At 35.8% G+C, this 21,615-nt stretch overlaps 1 protein-coding gene and 2 long non-coding RNA genes across 3 annotated transcripts in view; 2 read left to right on the forward strand and 1 right to left on the reverse strand.

The window, feature by feature from the left end:
* LOC149477868 (uncharacterized) overlaps positions 1-21,615 on the forward strand; it is a 395,772-nt gene that overhangs the window by 26,048 nt on the left and 348,109 nt on the right. The window lies entirely within an intron of this gene.
* The window catches only part of LOC149477869 (sodium-coupled monocarboxylate transporter 1), a 36,536-nt gene continuing 21,286 nt past the window's right edge, over positions 6,366-21,615 (reverse strand). Inside the window, exons 3-10 of the mRNA XM_089709766.1 lie at positions 21,408-21,550; positions 13,773-13,975; positions 12,361-12,492; positions 11,185-11,544; positions 10,545-10,675; positions 9,242-9,492; positions 8,318-8,457; positions 6,366-7,447 (exon numbers count right to left, since the gene is read on the reverse strand). Of these exons, the coding sequence (XP_089565892.1) occupies positions 7,084-7,447; positions 8,318-8,457; positions 9,242-9,492; positions 10,545-10,675; positions 11,185-11,544; positions 12,361-12,492; positions 13,773-13,975; positions 21,408-21,550 (1,724 nt within the window). The 3' untranslated portion in view covers positions 6,366-7,083. The remainder of the gene's footprint in view (positions 7,448-8,317; positions 8,458-9,241; positions 9,493-10,544; positions 10,676-11,184; positions 11,545-12,360; positions 12,493-13,772; positions 13,976-21,407; positions 21,551-21,615) is intronic.
* Positions 18,630-20,435, forward strand: LOC149477870 (uncharacterized). Its single transcript, XR_016317522.1, has 2 exons — positions 18,630-19,580; positions 20,215-20,435. It is a non-coding gene; the product is annotated as an uncharacterized LOC149477870 (long non-coding RNA).

The following is a 21,615-nucleotide window of genomic DNA, read 5'->3' on the forward strand; positions in this document are numbered from 1 at the left end:
TCACACGTGTCAGAAGTGAAACTTTTTTGGCAAGATTCAAAGATACCAAAATCGTCGCCTTACTCCATGACGTGACGGTATTGCCATGACGCGACCTTGAAATTACTCTCAACGCGCATAAAGAATTCACTTCTAAACTAATTGTTTTTATTAATTTTATACAGGTACTTTTTATTGTATAATAAGGTTTAGACTTATATTTTTTTTGTCATACCGAAATTATGCACGTACATATCTATTACATAGATGTAAGTAAAACAATTTACGAACTAATTATTTCAGAGCCTAGTTCCCCCGATGGCGAATACAAGGTGTGCTCGTTAAAAATATCTGCCTCTTGCCGTGACCTGATTTCGATTTTAATTTGCAATTCGTATTTATGCAGATCTAGCTCTCTGTACCTATACTTATTATAATGCATTGTTCCTAGTTGAGATTCATTTTATTAAAATTTTCATTGCTTAGTTTTATCATATTGGTATCATGTTTGATGCGGTTTTTTTTAATAGATAGAGTGATTCAAGAGGAAGGTTTTAGTATATTATTTATTATGTTTTACAAAGCGGGCGAAGCCGCGGGCGGAAAGCTAGTGTACTTATAAAAGTTTACAGTAAGAAGGTGTTTGTGTACGTTGATTGTTACATGATTGATAATGATGAAAATTGGAGAAAAAGAGACAAAAGAAAAACACTTTAGATAATATTATTATGATGTCACAACTACAAGAAAGCGCTTCCTTTGGGAAAATTGAAACATTTTTATGCAGGTACCTAAATATTCATAGTCATTTTCAATGACAGCTTTTTGAAAAAAAGGATACAAGATATTATTTAAACGTAAGTAGATACTTTAAATACAATGTAATTACTAGAATTTATATTATGTTAATGTTATATGCAAATTAAAGTAATTTATATTGACTTGAAAGACTTTTAATTATTACAATTATTTCAAGCTTAAAATTACCTGCATATTGTTAGACATACGAAATAGACTCTGGCTCATACAAAATATGAAATAGTACGAAAAATTCACCTTTATTCACAGAAATATATCTCACGAAATAAATCCGCCTTTTCACTTACAACTGAAAGCTCTTCAAATTTGAAAGACACTATGTTACCTACATAGAGCGTATAAGTAGGTACCCACATTTTACTCTACAAATCCCATTTTTCCTATTTAGGGGCCCCAACGTGAATATTTTTCGTGTCACTACATATACCTATATAACCTATGTCCTATAACCTTCATATATTAATAATATAATAATTTAGTAATTAGGTACCACAGATAGGAAACTATTTACCGTTGGTACCTAATTTCTATGTAACATGAAGATACAAAAGTGTTTTAAAATAGGTTGAACAAATAATTATTTGACAATAATTCCGATCCATAGTTTAATTCGATGTTTGCACAAGTATCTATAAAACTTCAAAAACCCAATTTCAAAATTTCAGCCAGCGCGAGCGTCTATTTTCAATACTAATTGGTACTTACATAAGTAATTCATTCTTTCATGAAATTTCATGAAATAATTTACCGTCATCGGTCATACTATAATGAAAAACTTTTAAAATACTACGTTAATATTATAAAGAGTAATCGCAGATTCAAAACACAATATTTTCTTTCAACCTCAAAATCAAAATGGAAGTCGTAGTAAAAAGTGAGAATGCAGAGCGTCGTCACATTTCGAGTCAAATCTCATTGAAAACCAAATTCAGCCAAGTGTCCTTTCTCGTGATTTGCATAAGCAAAGCCTGATAACAGAGTCGAATCCAGTAGTTTGTTTTTCTTTTTTATGTTGTTTCTTTTTAATATGTATTATTGATATACTAATTAATGTTTCTTCATAGATTCAGTTTAGATGTGGTAGAGTAGTTTTATTATATTAAATCATAAAATATACAATAATGGGCGACGGGCACACCTACTGATTTGAATGAATAAAATACATATATAAAAATAACAATGACGAGGATTAAGAAATGAAAAAGATAGAGAGCATAATATAGATGACTTTAAGATGGTACAAATTTTGTGTATTTTTTGCTAAAAATATGTCATTGTAGTACAAAGTTAATATGTTAACGTTAATGTTGGTGAGAATGAATCTGTGGCTGGATGTTTGTTGGCTTTTTATGTAAAATATTCCGTATGAAATTTGATACAGACATTATTAATGATTTAATGATTATAGGAAGTCTGAATTAGCGTACCGATATATAAGTCAGGTACCTACCAAGTGGATAAAGCCGTTGGCTTCTTCTTATACTTGACTATGACGCATAAATCATTAAAAAAGACGTTTTATAATATTATATACTATGTACCTATAAGGCAAGAAAGACAAATTGCATTGTTATTTTGTAAGATTTTTATTGTAACTATGTGTAAAGTTTAATAATAAAGTTAAAGTATTAATAAGTAATATTCGGGGCCCCTAAATCTTCAAATCCGTCCCAACAAACGTCAGGTTAAGTTTTATCTCGAGCTGTGTCGAACTTCGAATGGGTGTGGGAACGAGCCATTTGTTAGAATTAATGCTTGCAAATACAATTTATAAGAGTATTTATTGTTTCCCATCTAACTTAGCAAGGCTTTGGGATCAGATAAAACTCGATTTTGTAAAGCTGTTTATAAGTGCTCGTTGAAAATGTACCTACCTACTCGTTTTTGTATCAAATGATTATATGTACCTATTGCCTTACTAGGGCCGAGTACTAGCTTTACCCGAGTCGACCCGAAATTTTTGTTTTGCATAATATAGGTACCTACTAATATTCAGTACCTATAGAGTGAGATGTAAGTAGGTAATATAATTTGATATCGGTTCTATAGTTTTGCGTTCAATTAGTTAAGTACCTATTATTTAACTCATAACTACTTAGCTACAAATAAACAAATAAATCGAATCTATTTTCTTTATTAGATATTAATTATTATATTAATCTAGTAAACACACGCGGCTTTGAAGGTTAACTACTTACTTGTGATTCCAAATTCAGCAGACTTTCTCAAAATATTCCTTATTTTTTGGCCTTCACGTTTTATCAAGCTTTTATTATCTCCATTTTTGAAGAAGATCTTCACAAAAATATCTTCGTCATCCATCACGATCCCTTACTCCAAACTGACTTGCATATTCTGAATTCTGATAACTTTCAATAGGAATAAATCTTGGTGCCTTTTAAAAGTTTTCCGATGACGGTAACTTCGATTGATTCGTATTCATAATGTTAAAACGATTTGCTTCTCTTGGCTTTTGGATTTTGATGTCTTACTCGCTGGGTTTTAGATACGTCTAGGTAATTACTGGTTGTTCTTTTTTATTGAAACGGCTATAGTGCTGTTTATATCATTTTGTAGGACATTTCTCTTTGAGTATTTAACCAATTTTAAATAATAAGGAGGCTCTCCATTGGATTATATGGTTCACTAGCTGTGCTCCGCGGTTTTCCCCGCATAGCACTGTTCCTATTATACTTGATTATAGCCTAAGCCTTACTCGATAAATGGACTAGCTTATACAAGCAACACTGAATCCGTAACCGAAACCACAGTATTACCATATTTCCTACAGTAGTGCGCCGAATGTACTTGTGCAGAGAAACGGAGGGGAACTGGCGGGGGGTCGGGCGACGCGGGCCGCTTAATGCAATCACGCTGAGTTTGGATTAACTATCGCGAAAGGACGACGCAGTCGTATTTTTTTGTGTAATAATAATTTTATTATACATAGGTACTTAAATACAGTGAAACCTGGTTAAGTGAGACATCAAGGGACCTGCAATGTCGTTTCACTTATAGAGGTATTCCACTTACCCAGTGTCTCAGATATACAGGTATAAATAAATATCTGTCTCATTTACAGAGGGGTGATAACGATTGTAGCTTTCGTTTTGACATTTTTCAAATAAACATCTGTATGATAGTAAAGCGAAACTAAAACTGAAGGTAATCGAAGCTCAAAATTTGTACTTACGTACTTGGAATTACGTGTGGAATTTGTGGGTTGAATAAGAATGAGTAAACAAACAATGTTGTCTCAGTTACAGAGGTTTATGCATATAAAATTTACTCGCTGTCTCAGTTATAGAGGTAACTATGATGATAAATCGAAAGAACAAATCCCAGATATAGAGGTTTACCTCGTCCCACTAACAGAGGTAATTCAGTGCCAAAGTGTTGGGACCTCAGCATGAGTTCCAGTTATGGAGGTTTCTCACTTATCCAGGTCCCACTTAACCAAGTTTCACTGTATTCTATTATGGCGCGCAAAAACTGTTCCGTTTACGGATGTAAATCTACATTGAAATCCCAGAAGGAAACAATATTTCAGAAAGATTGTATTAATTGTATCTGTTGAATTAAAATCAAAGCTATGTATATGTTGTCCTCATTATTTTCTAATCAGATTGTACATCCCAATGCGAATGCATAACTTAGTTAAATGTTATAATATACAATTAAGAACATCCAAAAATAGTGTCCACGTAAATATTTAGCAGTGCAATATCTGTAATTATATATTTATGAACAAATAATTACATCAGATTAAATAATCGCAATTATTTTGAATGTACATATGAATAAATGATTTCATCATAATATTAATAATCACAATAGTTTTATTTCCCATTTGTTGCAACCCTAGCGTATTTTCGTGTGGCAGCGTAAGTACCTACGCTGGCGTCAGCATCGCGCGACATCAAAGGCGATTCCTTACTGTAGGAAATAATATTGTAATACTGTGCCGAAACCGTGACCCGTAGTTCCTGAGGTTACACAAACAAACACACTTTTCAGCTTTATGATAGTACCTAGTTTAGAACAAATGATATATTTCGTATTATTATTCTTCTTCCTTGTATTCGTGGTACGAATGTTTGGTGTAATGTTGTCAATGTAAAATGGTTTTTGTGTTCTTTACAATAAGGTAGGAAATAAAACACAATGTCTTTGACTAATTATTTTTATTAGAATATTATATTTCTCTATGTTTATAAAAATATTAATTACAGTAACAATATTCTAATACTGATTTATAAGTACATAAATATAATGGCATCACATGATATAAATTTGATATTAAAATGCTTTGAGATGGTTTTAAATTTCGATTTTTTTTAGTTTATAAAATAAATTCTGAATATGTTTTTTTTGGCATTTACTTAATAGATTTCTTGATAGTAATATATTTTGAATGAGTTTTATTTATCTTATAAAGACTGTTTTATTATTGATTCGTCATAAAATAAAATAATAAATAAATCGTTAAAATAAAATAATATATCGTGATAACATTTCAAAATGGCCACAATTCTAAGAACCTACTTACTCTAAGATTATATCCATATAATAAGTAATTATTATTTACCTACATAATATTATTTACAATTAAAAACATAAAAATTTAATATAATATACATATACTCCAGACAATATGTTATTATTTTTGTAGATCTAAAAAAAACTCCATTGGTCTAGTGATTCCTTCACTACATATCAAGCTGTGCCAGGTTTATCACTTCTAAGATATTAGCTTATATTATATTACTAGCTGTGCCGCGCGGTTTCACCCGCGAGGCTCTGCTCCTGTTTGTCTTAACGTGATGATATATAGCCTATAGCCATGCTTGATGAATGGGCTATCTAACACCGAAATATTTTTTTCAAATCGAACCAGTAGTTCCCGAGATTAGCGCGTTCAAACAAACAAACTCTTCTTTATAATGTTATTAGTAATTAGTATAGATGTTAAAATATTAACATTTAATTATTCCAAAGATAAAGAACTAATTTAAATTTATTATTTACTAGCTTTCCGCCCGCAGCTTCGCCCGCGCAGTCAAAGAAAAACCCGCATAGTTCCCGTTCCCGTGGGATTTCCGGGATAAAACCTATCCTATTTCCCGGGATAAAAAGTAGCCTATGTCCTTTCTCGGGTATCAAAATATCTCTATACCAAATTTCATGCAAATTGGTTCAGTAGTTAAGGCGTGATTGAGTAACAGACAGACAGACAGAGTTACTTTCGCATTTATAATATTAGTATGGATTAAACTTAACTTTATTAAATTAACACATACTTAACAATAAAAGAAACAACTAGATAGTCCCTACTTTTAAAATAATGCTTTAGATAAGGCACAATATTACACAATCCATAAAATGTCTATATATTAATAAAAATCACAGACAAACTGTCATTAAAGATTCCTAACGATTTCTAATAACTCATCTTCTTAAATATGAGGCTCTAAGAGCTAGCGCGCACGAGCAACTTTGTCTCCGCAACTATTTTGTCTCTCCCATCAATTTGTATGGGGAGTGGCGTCGCTACGTGCGCGCACTTTCATACTAGCCCATGGGTGGGAGAGACAAAATAGTTGCGGAGACAAGGTTGCTCGTGCGCGCTAGCTCTAAACAAACTTTTTTGTATAATTATTTTGATACAACAGGAAAAACAAAAGCATAATAATATGATGTTCTGTTATTTTAATATTAATAATAAGCATTCCTTGTTTTATCACAGCGCCATCTAGTTCTAAACTAAGGAAAGCTTGCACTACAGAAACTTAATATTGATATGCACAAAATTCATATAAATTATAATAATCATCCTAAATACATAATATTCAAAACTATACATATATTATTCCCGGTCCTTTCAAATCCATATAAATGACTGCAATAGTCACAGACCACTGCATCAATTAATACGTCGATTATATATGTATTATAAACATTCGCAAAGCACCATTTTCAAAAAAGTTTTGTATGCTTTGTAAGACAGAGATAGAAAATTTTGAATAGCTCCATTCTTTTCTGTTATGCTGAAATATCTCTCATATTATACTAACTACAAAATACATATTTTTTATCCTTCAAAGCGAGTATGAAATGCGAATTATTCATCTATTCTATTTCAAAAGGCACTTTCCGATTCGTTTACAATATGCAACATTCCATATTGCTTTTTCATCTTTCAAATCCTGTACAATCCCTGTATTGTCACACACATACAAAAACTGCTCCCTAATAAATAAATTACACTAACACAATCTCAACTCGTCATAGTCTCGTCCTCATAGGGGACATTTTGCTATCGTATACATCAAATATTTTGCTATTATTAGTAGAAAACACCGGTTTTAGCGCCGGTTTTTCATCCTCGACTATCGTCTCAACAGTCTTGTCAGAAGGTTCTTTTTCCTCTGACGTTTTTTCGCGTTCCACAGTAGTGAATGTACGCTGTCTTCCGGGCATTTTTCGAGAGATTTTGGCCACTAAAGGATGTATGAGGCGTTCGTCGAAATTGTCCTCGTCTGTGCCTGTGATGTAGCCAATCACGATGCCGCAAAATACGCACACAAGAGTGCCTATAACGGCGTACCACATGTAAGATATGGAGTATACTTTCATGAGAGTGTCGAATCTGGAAAAATAACGTTTTAACGTAATTAATGCAAAAAAGTGGAGTGGATTGAATTAATATTATTTTCATTAGAAGAAAATGAACATCACATTGATAGTTTACTCATTAGACTATTTACGACTTATAGCTTATGTACGAAAAGCACGTCCAAAGTGCAACAAGGCGCTTTGCTTGCAAATTGCGTAAATCAAATTCTTTCCAATATTTTAAACTTTATATTATACTAGAGGTCCGCCCCTGCTTCGCCCGTGGTACATATTATTTCGCAATAAAAGGTAGCCTATGTCCTTTCTCGGGTATCAAAATATATCCATACCAAATTTCATGCAAATTGGTTCAGTAGTTTAGGCGTGATTGAGTAACAGACAGACAGACAGAGTTACTTTCGCATTTATAATATGAGTGTGGATTCAAATCAGTTCATCGTCGACGGGTATTTAAAGAGTACCTCGCGTGACTCATTCATCCATTTTATTATAAGTTTACGTTTAATACAATTTTAATAGTTTAAATAATTCTTTTATTTCTTATTATCATCGCCAATATATACAAATAAGGGATAGGCCCGTACACTGTACAGCTTAAAATTGTTTATATTCCATTTCCATGCAAGTGTAGGTATATATTTAAACAAAACAATGAGAATAAAAGCAGCGCTAGTCCATACTAAAGCATAATAATTTGAGCCCAATTCAATAAAATTAGTTATTTTTTGGAAATTGTTATATATTTTCATATATATTTTCACATGGGCTATCTAACACCGAAAGAATTTTTCAAATCGGACCAGTTGTTCCTGAGATTAGCGCGTTCAAACAAACAAACTCTTCAGCTTTATAATATTAGTATAGATTAGTATAGTATACTCACAATAGATTCTCAGTGGGCGGTCTAGGTGTGTGCGTGCTGTCTATAGCGTCGAATACCATCGCGTACTGTGTGAGTGTGCGGTTTACAACTACCGCCATTGGTTTTGGATTTAGTGCACTTAGTGTTGCGTTTGGACATGACTGGAAGGTAAAATTATATTGTTAAATTGTTTGTTAAGTGTAAAAATTAATTCGGGGTGGTTAAATGTTACAAATAAAATAATTAAATCAAATATTCAATATTGAATTGACCTTTAAAGACTAGATTAGTGTAGTTAAAAGGAATTTATATAACGCAACAATGCATATTTGTAATTAATTTATGTAAAGCAACAGTGCAATAGTTTATCCATGAAAAAACCTTGACTAAGTTTAAAAAACAATGTTTCAGAAAGCTGTAATAATTACAAAATTTGTAGCAGAAAGTGGTTGAAGAAAGCTACATAATTCCTGAAATACATATAAAGCAATATATTCTAGTTTTCATTCCAGAATTAAACATAAAATCATTTTTTTAGTTCATGTAAACATTATAGTAATTTTTAACTTCCACAGATATGAAATGTCCCTCTCACCGTAAAAAATCAGCATGACTCAACATATTTCCTCTTTAGTGAGAGTTAAGCACCCTGCATTTAAATTCCTAAAATCATCTGACTGACCGGTTGGCTTTGTTGGTAGTGGCCCTGCCTTCCAAGCCAGAGGTCGTGGGTTCGATTCCCACCCAAATATTTGTGTGATGAACAAAAATGTTTGCTCTGTGTCTGGGTGTTAATTATCTATATAAGTATTTATTTAAAAATAATACATGTATGTTTATCAGCCATCTGGTTTAAATAACACAAGCGAAAGCTTAGTATGGGAACAGATTGTGCCGTGTGCAAAAATTGTCCTAAATAAAAAATATCTATAACCTGATTCTTACCTCAACAGACAGTGGCAGCATGGCCATCTTCGCGTCCACATAAATCAGTCTCCCCAACGCCATCCAGACGGTCAGAACATGCGATATGACCATCCCGCACAAGGCCCCCTTCGCATTGGCCATCGGGAACAGAGCGGCCAATAGGAACACACCGAGCAGAGCACCGGATGTTGCTGACGTCACTAGCATGTTCGCTTCTACTACACCGTTGACCAGACTCACGAATAGCGACATGCCCATTATTGTTACAGCTGGAAAATAAAAAAAAATTGGTTGTCTGTAAAGTCGGTTTACTGACGACAGTTGAACGTGACAACGTCTGATTGTGCTTCTTTGTCGCTCGTTCCGCGCTCTCGCTTGCACTTCAAGCCTTACATGGAACGCCTCAGAGCGAGGTAACGCCGCATGAGTCATGTTTTTTCGTGCGTGCATGCTCTATCGAAATATAAGACGTTGTCACGTCAAAAAAGACGTGTGTCACTCGGGGACTGCCGCGGTAAAGCTATTGCATGCTATGCCTTCAAGCCACACCTCCGCGCCCGTCGGAGTGGGGAGCGTGAGGTTTTTCGTTACGCAATTTCTGGATTCGGTCCCCGCGCTCAAGGCCCGCGATAGAAGAAATGCAATAGCTTAATAATTTATTATGAGACTAGTTTTCTATACGCGTAATCAAGGGAAAACCTGCATACGTTCACGTTCATTTGGAAATTTTGGAATGAATCCTATCATTTTTCAGGTCTCCAAACATAATAATAAACAATCATTATATCAAATTTCATCCAAATCGGTAGCTTAAGAAAAGATAAACTGATTTAGTTTCGCATTTATTGTTATTATTAGTTAGGATAAGTTTTATAGATGGATAGAAGGTAAGATACGTTTATTTGACAAATTTGGGACGTGCTTTGTTTAGATCTTTGATTCAAAATGATTAATAATAATGGAATGATGTTCCTAAGTTATAGAGCCAATGATAGAAACCGGGAATAATGAATCGAGATATGTTATTTTTTACGATTTTATTTGTATCTGTGGATTCGATTCGTAAACAAAAAAAAATGTGTGCGTGTACTAGTGTACACACGTAAGAAGTGAAACTTCATTATGACCTTATTTTTTCAAAAAATAATTTTCTTTAATTTTTCGGATAAGAAAAAGATGGCGCGTAACGGAAAAAAGTCACGCGTAACGAAAAAATGTTACACTAAATTTTTTTCCAACCCCGATAAAGAAGTTTCACTTCAAAAACCATTCTCGTTACAAAAAAATACACATTATAGCAGTAAAACGAAATCATGCTTACCGTAAATGACGCCAATGACCTTAATGATGGTCAATTGTTGTTTGTCACTTATGCCCCTGAACGCTGGTGCAGTTGAGATAAAATCTTCCCATGTTACCGTGGACAATGAGTTTATATTGGATACCATAAAACTGTAACAATATTATATGAAAATACATCAATTACTTGTGTTGTTCAAGTAGGACAGAAACGACTATCAACATCATTAAATGAAGTTTTTTAAATACAAATGAAGATTGTCTTACTCAAAAAGAAAAACCGAACACGGACATGCTAACGTTGATTTATAATGGCAAAAAATACTTCAAATCAGCAACAGGATTTAACTGACCGGTATTTAGTATTTACTTAACAAATGTTTTAAACATATTTTTAGCATAATCCAAATTATAATAATACTAGCTGTACCGCGCGGTTTCACCCGCAGTGCTCCACTCCTGTTGGTTTTAGCGAAATGATAGCCTATAGCCTTCCTCGATAAATGGGCTATCTAACACCTAAATAATTTTTCAAATCCGACCAGTAGTTCCTGAAATTAGCGCGATCAAACAAACAAACTCTTTAGCTTTATAATATTAGTATAGATTAAACTAACATATTATAAACGATAACCTAAAAATTATACAAAACAATATCTCACCTCAAAGCGCCATTAAATATACTGCCCAAGAACAACCCTAGCATTCCAGGCAAGAAACCAAACTGATCTTGCACATAAAAAGGCAAAACTTCATCGGGTTCACTAATTCTGCCACTCACTAGCGGATCACAATATCTATATAGGCCATATAACGCCATTCCAACTACCCAGGACAAACTGAATAGAATACAGAAGGCAGGAACATTGGCCAAGAGGATCTTCCTGACTTTGGCTTCACTTGGCATGGAACAGTAACGTTGGACCAATGTTTGTTGGCAGCCATATATGGAAACGGACATAAAGAGTTGGCCAAGGATGGCCGAAAAGGTGTCCACGCGTACTGTTGGGTCCCACGTGAAACTGGAATGTAGATAGATATCGTTAGGACTTTGGTTATTAATATTAAAATGTTTAAATGAAAATAGATATTGATAGAAGGGTTATTGATTAAGATGGAAAAAAGTGAAAAGTGAAGTCCCATGTCCCCAAGTGAAGTAAGGGGCAGATGCATTATACATCTGTTTCACTGATGGATTTTCTTTAGGGACAAGTAGGTGGTCAGCCTTCTGTGTCCTACCAGACCAAGACATTATTTTTTTCTTCGTCTCCACTGGGAGTCGAACCCAGGACCCCTCGGTGCTACGCTCACGCGTCAACCACTGTACCAAGGAGGCGGTCGATTAAGATGGAGAGTTTGGTTTATTATTATTAACTTTCATTTTAATTTATTCTGATGTAATTTATTCGGAGATTTTATAAATGTGAATGTAAAATCGTGTATTTGGAAAAATTGAAACTATTTTAAAGCCAAATATGCCATTTTATTGTTAAGATTCAGCTTTGAAGAGTCATTAGATATAATTTTCTACGGTGTATGATTTGTGCCGACACAACTGCCTGATTGATGTAGACAGTTGATAATAAATCGCAGTAAGTCAACGACTATTAGCAAAGTGGGGGTAGTTGGGTCAAAACGTCGTATAAACAACGTCTGAGCCACTAGGCACGATTCGTACGAATGCACCACGATTCAAAGGAAAGCGGCATTTTGATTCGACAGCTAAGCATGTTCGGATAGGAAATAGTGACAACTATGTTGACAACTATTCATCAACAAAAATATTAATATAAATCAAAAGTTACATCTAACAGTAGTTTATTATGTCTTTAACTCACTTGAGGAAGTTCATCCTTCCTCCTTCAATATTATCTCTTACAACCTTTACTGGACCACCAGATTTGATCGTAGCCTGTATTATAAACGCACCGCTCACTAAAACCATTGTCAGTGTTTGAATTACATCAGCCCTGAAAATAAACATTAATCATTATTTGTACATTTTTATTGTCGGAAATGATTAGGCAGGAATGTCATTAAAAAATAATCAATTTCTTTCTTTTACGATTGCACTTTTGTCGGTTCGATTGCAATTTATACATCATTTATTCAATCGCAAACTTCAAACTTTAGTATATTTAAAATACTAGCTTCCGCTCGCGGCTTCGCCCGCGTGATGTTTTGATAAAAGGTAGCCTATGTTCTTTCTCAGGGTCTAAAGATTGTCTGTACCAAATTTCATCAAAATCGGTTGAGAGGTTTAAGCGGGAAAGCGTAACAGACAGACAGACAGAGTTACTTTCGCATTTATAATATTAGTAGGGAAGTAGGGATGAGTAGTTGTACATGAATATTTTGTTTCATTTCATATTCCTATTCAATCATAACCTCCTTCTTTTTTGTTTCCTTCCTAACAAAAAATCAGTTACTACCTGAGTCAGTCAATAAATTCAGTTATTACCATACCTATCGATTGATCAATTTCAATCGACATTGGTCGATGTGGACCAATGTATATACTTTCAAGGAACCTCTTTCAAGGCTTTTATAAATGCACTAACTAACCCGACAGACGTTGTCTTCGCGCAAATTGTTAAACCCGTGAAGATATGACCGTTATGTCTATTTTTTTTTATTATATTTTGACGCAAAATTCTTAAGATTATCGATTATAACATCCTTCTGACAATAACTAACACATAAAAATAAGAATTATCTAAATCGGTCCAGACGTTCATGCATGATGCTGTTACCAAGGAAAATAGGGTAAGTATTATTTTTTATATACAATGTGAAAATTTTCGATGGGTTCTTGGAGGGAAAGTACTTGAAATACTGGAGATAGCAAATTTTGCTGAAAAGAAACATTCCTTTATTTTTAAAAAGAAATAGCACTGCATTCAAAGATTTTCGAAATTCACGTGCTTCGACCGGGAGTCAAACTAACTAAAAAATTAAATTGATATTTTATATTATCTTCAGTATTTCAAGTACTATCCCTCTAGGGCTAATCGAAAACTTCCACACTGTATAGAGATGACTTACCGTATAGCAGCAGCCAAGCCGCCAAGTAAGTTGAACACTACAGCTACCACAGTGAGCGCAGCAGCTGAAGCCCAATGAGGTAACCCCAGTATAGCATGTAAGGCTACTGTAGGAGTATATACTGTGACAGCGAGGTACCTCCTTATATTTTATGTCAATTACTCTTAAGACAGACATCATTCAAGGCTTTTTTTCAATGACTTACCGTATAGCAGCAGCCAAGCCGCCAAGTAAGTTGAAAACCACAGCCACAACAGTGAGCGCAGCAGCAGATGCCCAATGAGGTAACCCCAGTATAGCATGTAAGGCTACTGTAGGAGTATATACTGTGACAGCGAGGTTTAGAATCTGACGTAGGAGGAACGTAGCGGCCGCCATACGACGGACTGATTTAGAACCGAATCGCATCTGAAAGGAAATAATTAGATAAATAATCCATATTACCAATATTAGTAATATTATAAATGTGAAAGTAACTCTGTCTGTCTGTCTGTCTGTTACTCAATCACGCCTAAACTACTGAACCAATTTGCATGAAATTTGGTATGGAGATATTTTGATACCCGAGAAAGGACATAGGCTACTTTTTATTGCGAAATATGTACCACGGGCGAAGCCGGGGCGGACCACTAAATAAATCTTTTATTTTCCACCATATTTGCTACAAACATTTAATGACCCAGGCTCCTAGTCTATACTAATATTTTAAAGCTGAAGAGTTTGTTTGTTTGAACGCGCTAATCTCAGGAACTACTGGTTTGATTTGAAAAATTCTTTCAGTGTTAGATAGCCCATTTATCAAGGAAGACTATAAGCTATATAATATCATCACGCTAATAGCAACAGGAGCGGAGCAACGCGCGTAAAACCGCGGGGCACAGCTAGTATAGTTATAAATTGAAGATCTAGTGTTTTTAACTAACTAGATTACAATTAAATTGGATGTATTCTTATGCGAGTTTTTATATAGTCAAGTTTTTGTTCGCCATATAAATAATTTTAGGATACTAATTATGTATTGAATTGTGGTGACCTTTAGCGTAGACTTTGTTCTTGTTTCTTTTTCCAAAGAAGGATCATTTTATCTCTATTATTTATTAATAAGAATACACTGAGGTCCACCAATTAAATAACAAATCAACAACGATACTAGCGAATTTATCAAATTATAAGCTACTAGCCTTTCGCCCTCTGCTTTGCTCACGTAGTCCCATGAGATTTTTGGAAACTATCATATGTGTTAATCCAAGTTACCCTATATTATATTTGTGCCAAATTTCAAGAAAATCATTTCAGCAGTTTTGCGTGAAGGTGTAACAAACAAACTTTCGCATTTATAATATTAGTGTTGACGACGAAAGAAGAAGACAATAAACTTGTGCGTATATAGTTTAATATTTAAAATTACAAAATGCGTTTGGTAGATTAATTTTAGTGAGGGAGTGTCCTGCTCAGCGGTTGCGTGGCGAGTCGAAGTAGTAGAGGACAGTGGGGTCAATCCGCGGCCAATCGCACGGCGCCGCGACGTGACGACGCGATGACGCAGTCGCAACGCTCCGTTCCGCACGATTTTGTTGCGGCAACATGCTCCCGGCCTTGGAACGTGCTGGTTCCAACGAACTGTCGACCACGAAGCGAAGAATCAGCTATCTGGTGAAGGAAGCGGACAAATTTTAGTGAACGCCCGACGCACGATGCCGTCTGCAGTACGAATGTCGGCCACTCGTGCTACTCCATCCTTCCCCGGATATGTCGCGTGGATGCGCCCCAAGCTCCACTTCAACGGCGGCAATCGGTCGTCCTTAATGAGAACGAGCGTGTTCTCCTTGAGCTCCCCCTTGTGCTGGTGCCATCTGGTTCGCGTTTGCATCTCGGAGACATACTCTTTGGACCAACGATTCCAAAAGTGCTGGCGTATTTGTTCCACCCTCTGGAACCTCGGGAGACGAAGCTCAGGCACGTCGTATAGCAGCTCAGCCGTTACAGGTGCAGTCAGCGGACGACCAACCAGGAAATGTGCAGGGCTAAGTGGAAGGAAATCATTGGGATCTGTGGAAAGATGGGTCAAAGGACGGGAGTTCAGGACAGCTTCAACCTGGGTCAATACTGTGCTAAACTCCTCGAACGTTAAATGTGCGTTACCTACTACACGTTTGAGATGGTGCTTGCAGCTTTTTACTCCAGCTTCCCACAATCCCCCGAAATGACTAGCGTAAAAAGGTATCATTTTAAAATTAATATTTTGCGAAGTTGCATATGCTTTAATTTCATCAGAACAGGTAGCTAAAAATTTTTTGAACTCATTCATGAGACCGACAAAATTCTTCCCATTGTCAGAAAAGATAGTCACGGGTTTACCTCGCCGCGATATAAAACGTTTCAAAGCTAATAGATATGATTCCGACGATAGATCGCTAACAAGTTCCAAGTGAACCGCGCGTGTAACAAAACATATAAATAAGCATATGTACGATTTTTGTAACTTAGCACCTCTGCCTTTACGATTCAACGTGAACACTGGGCCAGCGTAGTCGACACCACAACGTATAAACGGGTAACCTGGGTCCAGACGCTCCTGCGGTAGATTCCCCATAATAGGCGCGACCGTAGTCGGTTGCAGTCGTGCGCAGCGCATGCACGAATGTACCACCTTCCTAGCGAGGTTTCTGCCGCCGACCGGCCACCACATCTCTCTGATCGTAAACAGTAGAAGCTGTGGCCCGGCGTGGAGTAAACGTTCATGCTCGAACCGAAAAAGCAAAAGTGAAAAATGATGATTAGCTGCGATTAAAATAGGAAATTTTTTATTAAAACTAAAATTTGGCGAATTTTGAATACGCCCACCTACACGAATTAAATTATTATTCGCGTCAAAGAATACATTTACTTTAGAAATTTGATTGTAGCCTGATATGTTCGTTATATTTTTATTATTTTTAAGCGCATAGTAAATATCGGGAAACGATTCCTGTTGACTCAACTTTGCTAACGTTAATTCAGCACGATTTAATTCCTCGACTGATACTAAACCTGTCCACTTATTAGTTTTATTTCGCGCGTTATTAATAAAACGTAATACATAAGCAGCTGCGCGTTTAAGTCTATTATATTGTGAAAATCGAGAAAAAATAATTAAATTATCGTTTAAATTATTACTTATGTGACAACAAATATTTGTAGATTTAATTTCCGGTAAATCTGTATTAATTAATTTGGAATGTTTTAAATCGGTCAATTCAAAATGTACATTATGTAAAAATAACGGACCCTCCCACCATAAAGATGAGGAGCTAAGCGCTTCTAGACTTTGCCCGCGTGAGACTAAATCGGCTGGATTATCCTTGCCTGCGACGTGACGCCATGGATGTTCCTTGGTCAGCTCGTGAATCTCTGCCGTCCTATTTTGAACATAAGGTTTTAATAAATTAATAGGCATACCTAACCAACCTAAAACGATAGTTGAATCTGTCCAAAATACAATTTTATCAAAATTTGAACGCAGTGATCCAATAAGCTTATAATATAATCGTGCACCTAACAACGCACCACACAACTCTAATCTAGGTATAGTTGTAGGTTTAGTCGGCGCGATCTTACCCTTCGAACATATCAAGCGCACTGTGACATCAGCTGTTGCATTGATCGTACGAGCGTATGCGCAAGCTCCGTACGCGACCTGTGAAGCATCTGTAAATATATGTAGTTCGGTTCGCACTGGATCAATGCACATAACGTGACGCGGTATTCGTAAACTACTAAGAAAAGATAATCCATTTATAAACTTATCCCATATTTGCGAAATTTCGTTAGGAACCGATTCATCCCACGTCAATTTTAACAACCAACATCTTTGTAATAAATGCTTTGCGATAGTAATAAACGGACTCAATAATCCTAACGGATCGTATATTTGTGAAGCACACGATAAAATAATACGTTTTGTCACTACTTCACTCTTTTGTATAATTTGCGTGAAATAATAAATATAATCATCGAGACTATTCCATCCGATACCTAAAGTTTTATTGTTACAAGTTTTATTCAGTAAACATAGATCGTGTGTTTGCGATTCATTAACGCTAGGCGTAATTAAATTTAAATTATGACTAAAAATCCATTTTCGTAATTTAATACATGCTGAATCTAAAAGACTACTAGTTTCTTTACAAATATTTTCTAATTCGGATATAGAATTCGATGAAACTATGAGATCGTCAACGTAAAAACAATTATTAATAGTATCGGCTACATACGGAATATTCGAGTGTTTGGCTAATTCCTTTAAACATCTACAACTTAGATACGGTGCGGATGCCGTTCCGTACGTCACGGTGTTGAGTCGGTACACCCTCAGCGGCTCTGAGGGATCATCCCGCCACAAGATCAGCTGCAGGTCACGCTGATCTTCAGCAATATTCAATTGCCTGTAAAATTTTTCAATGTCAGCGCATGCAACATACCTATTCTCGCGAAAACGTAATAAAATAGAAATCAAGTCACCTTGAATAGCAGGTCCAATCATTTGTATGTCGTTTAATGATACGCCGGAACTAGACTTCATACTCGCATCAAAAACTACGCGTAATTTAGTTGTGGTGGCGTGCTCCCTAAACACACCATGATGCGGTAGGAAATAGTGCGGATTCCCATACGTATTGACGAGACTCATATGACCTAAATTAATATACTCCTGTATAAAATCAGAATACATCTTTTTATAATTAGTATTTTGCTGAAGACGTTTCTCTAACGCGTAAAAACGACGTTCAGCTTGTGCGCGTGTATTACCTAATAACTCAGGTGATTGTTTCAACGGAATTGAAACACAGAAACGACCATCGGAAAGTCGACGTGTTGTGCGAATAAAATGTTCCTCACAAGCAATATTATCTTCGCTCGATAATTGCTGTAATTTATTGCTAGGCGCGGATAATTCTTCTAATTCCCAGAAATTCCTAACTAACTTATCGAGTGAATCATCTTCCGTGGATAACGTCGAATAATTACAATTAATATGTGATAATTTTTTATTACTAGTATACGGAAAAGATTTAATTGCACCTGACACTATCCAACCTAATTTGGTGTTTTGAAGGAAAGGACCACTTTTCAGGCGCATTTTTCCTTCGGTTATTAATTCCCAAAATAAATCAGCACCGATCAGTAAATCAATAGGTTGACTTTCGTAAAAATTGGGATCAGCTAACAATAAATTGTGAGGAATATTAAATTGATTTAAATTAACCGTGGTTGTAGGCAATTTTGATGTAATTTGGGGCAAAATCAAACATTGAAAACGGGCAGTGAAGCTCCCGTCGCGCGATTTAATTTCAATGTTACAAGATTGCGAACATTGCGTAATAGAATTACCTACACCGTGAATATGTTGAGTGGACTGTAATATTCGTATATTTAATTTATTTGCAAACGATTGCGTTATAAAGGATCGCTCGCTTCCGCTATCTAGAACTGCGCGTGCGCAATAATACTCACCCGATTCATTATATACTTCAACTATCGCCGTAGACAATATGACAATCTGTTGCGAAGAATTGTCATCCTTTGTATGCATAACGGTTTGTGCGTGATTAATACATTGAAGTTGCATGTGTGCGTTATCTACTGAAACCACTGAAACGGGATGCGTATTAGTAAGCGAGGGGTGCTCGTACGTAGTTAACGTCACTGTATTTTGTTTAATTGGTGATAATTTAATTGCATCACAAAGTAAACTATTGTGCTTTTGTTCACACTTTCTACACGGACCAAAAAGACAAGTACCAACTAAATGACCTGGGCGCATACAATTAATGCATAAGTTTTTATCATTTATGAAATTAACCCTATGTTGCGGAGATAAGTCGAGAAACTTCTGGCATGAATACAGCTGATGCCTTTCGTTACATAGCAAACATGACTTGTAATGGCTGCGCGACTTATTGGATTGCGATTTAGATTGTTTGTTATCCGAAACTATGTTGCAATGAATTTTGGATGATGAATTTTTATTTTGGTAAGTAGAAAATTTATTTGAGTTATTTGAAATACTAGGTTTATTGTGATTTACGGATAGTGTAGTTAATAAATCGGCCTTTTCTTTAATAAATTCTAATAAATCGTTTAGTTTAATAATTTTGTCCTTGTTTATTTTGTAAAAGGTATTTTTAAATTGTTCCCACTCGCGTTCAGTGGTAGGATCTAACTTTGAAACTACGATATAAATAATCAAAGTGTCCCAGTATTCCGTGGGTTCTCCTAAGATTTTAAGAATACGTAAATTTTTTAAAACTGTATCAATTAAATTGTGTAATTGAATAGCCGATTCTCTTGAGACGTTTTGAAGTGAAAATATTGCCTTAATGTGACTTTGCACTATCAATCGCGTGTTATTAAAACGGTGTAATAAAAGCTCCCATGCAACCAGATAATTTTCGGATGAAAATTCAACGTTTTCTATAACGATTTTGGCATCGCCTTTTAAACTCGCCTTTAAATAATGGAATTTTTGAACCGGTGGTATTGTTTTCGAATTGTGAATTAAGGATGAAAACGTGTCGCGAAATTCTACCCAGTGTTCATGTGAACCGTCAAAGCTAGGTACAGAAATAGTCGGTAATTTTACTGAATCGTTATTAAAATTGTTACAGGTCGTATGGTCGTGCGCTAAGGAACAGTCAATGGATTTATTAGATCTATCCTCGGAATTATCTGGGTTTACCATGCAGTCCAGCATCGCCAGGACAACATAATATTCCCTCTCAAACTCTACGCGTGATTCTATGAGTTTATCCGTTTCTGACTCCGGGACAAGATCTTCGATTTTACTTTGTACTTGGTTGAAATCGTTCATTAAACTTTGTGCACCTGGTATACGTAATTTTAGTTCTGCCCTTTGATGTGTATCAAGATCCACGTTTTCAAAAGACGAAACATATTTCTTAAAATTCGTTAGCCTACATTTGATTAATCCCCTTTTTTTTCTCAAATCCTTAAGCTCCTTTTGCTCAGAAAGAGACATAATGACTGAAGTAAAAAGCTACAAGTACTTACGTGCCACGTGAAGCAGATTCTTCGGTAGCGTAAAAGCACGTGAGGAGGCAAGCAACACCGAAAGCTCTGGAATATACAAAGCACAGTATCACTCAGATGAAGCTTTACAGGGTTGGATAAATTAGCTGGCCGTCTTACCAAACTGCACTGTAATTTTGCGACTTCTTCGCCGATTGCGTCTCCAAAATCCAGGATGTGATCCGGTGTCGAAGGTCCAGAAAATGTTGACGACGAAAGAAGAAGACAATAAACTTGTGCGTATATAGTTTAATATTTAAAATTACAAAATGCGTTTGGTAGATTAATTTTAGTGAGGGAGTGTCCTGCTCAGCGGTTGCGTGGCGAGTCGAAGTAGTAGAGGACAGTGGGGTCAATCCGCGGCCAATCGCACGGCGCCGCGACGTGACGACGCGATGACGCAGTCGCAACGCTCCGTTCCGCACGATTTTGTTGCGGCAACAATTAGTAAAAATAATAAAATAAATATTTCAGGACAATTTTCACACACGGCATGATCTGATCCCATACTAAGCTTTCGCTTGTGCTAAGGAAACCAGATGGCTGATAAACATACATATATATATAATTTTAAATAAATACTTATATATAGATATTATGTAACACCCAGATACAGAGCAAACATCTATGTTCATCACACAAATATTTGCCCCGGGTGGGAATCGAACCCACGACCTCTGGCTTGGAAGGCAGGGCCACTACCAAGCCAACCGGTCAGTCAGATAATAAATGTCAGATAAAAATTAGTAGGATAATAATAGTTAAAACATACCTCCAAATACTCATAAACAGAATTGGTTTGCAGTCTAAAGTAGACCGGTATGAAGACCCAGCACACAATGGGGAAGGCTAAGATCATGCCGTACAGCGTCTCCCACATTGCGGAACCGAAGTACACCAGCTCGGAGGGGAAGCCTGGAATTTACATTACATCTATATTATACAGCTGAAGAGTTTGTTTGTTTGAACGCGCTAATCTC

The sequence above is a fragment of the Colias philodice genome, chromosome 23 (assembly GCF_061535455.1).
Source record: "Colias philodice isolate Cphi_HAF_F1 chromosome 23, ilColPhil1 Martin Lab GWU primary, whole genome shotgun sequence".
Classification (NCBI taxonomy): domain Eukaryota; kingdom Metazoa; phylum Arthropoda; class Insecta; order Lepidoptera; family Pieridae; genus Colias; species Colias philodice.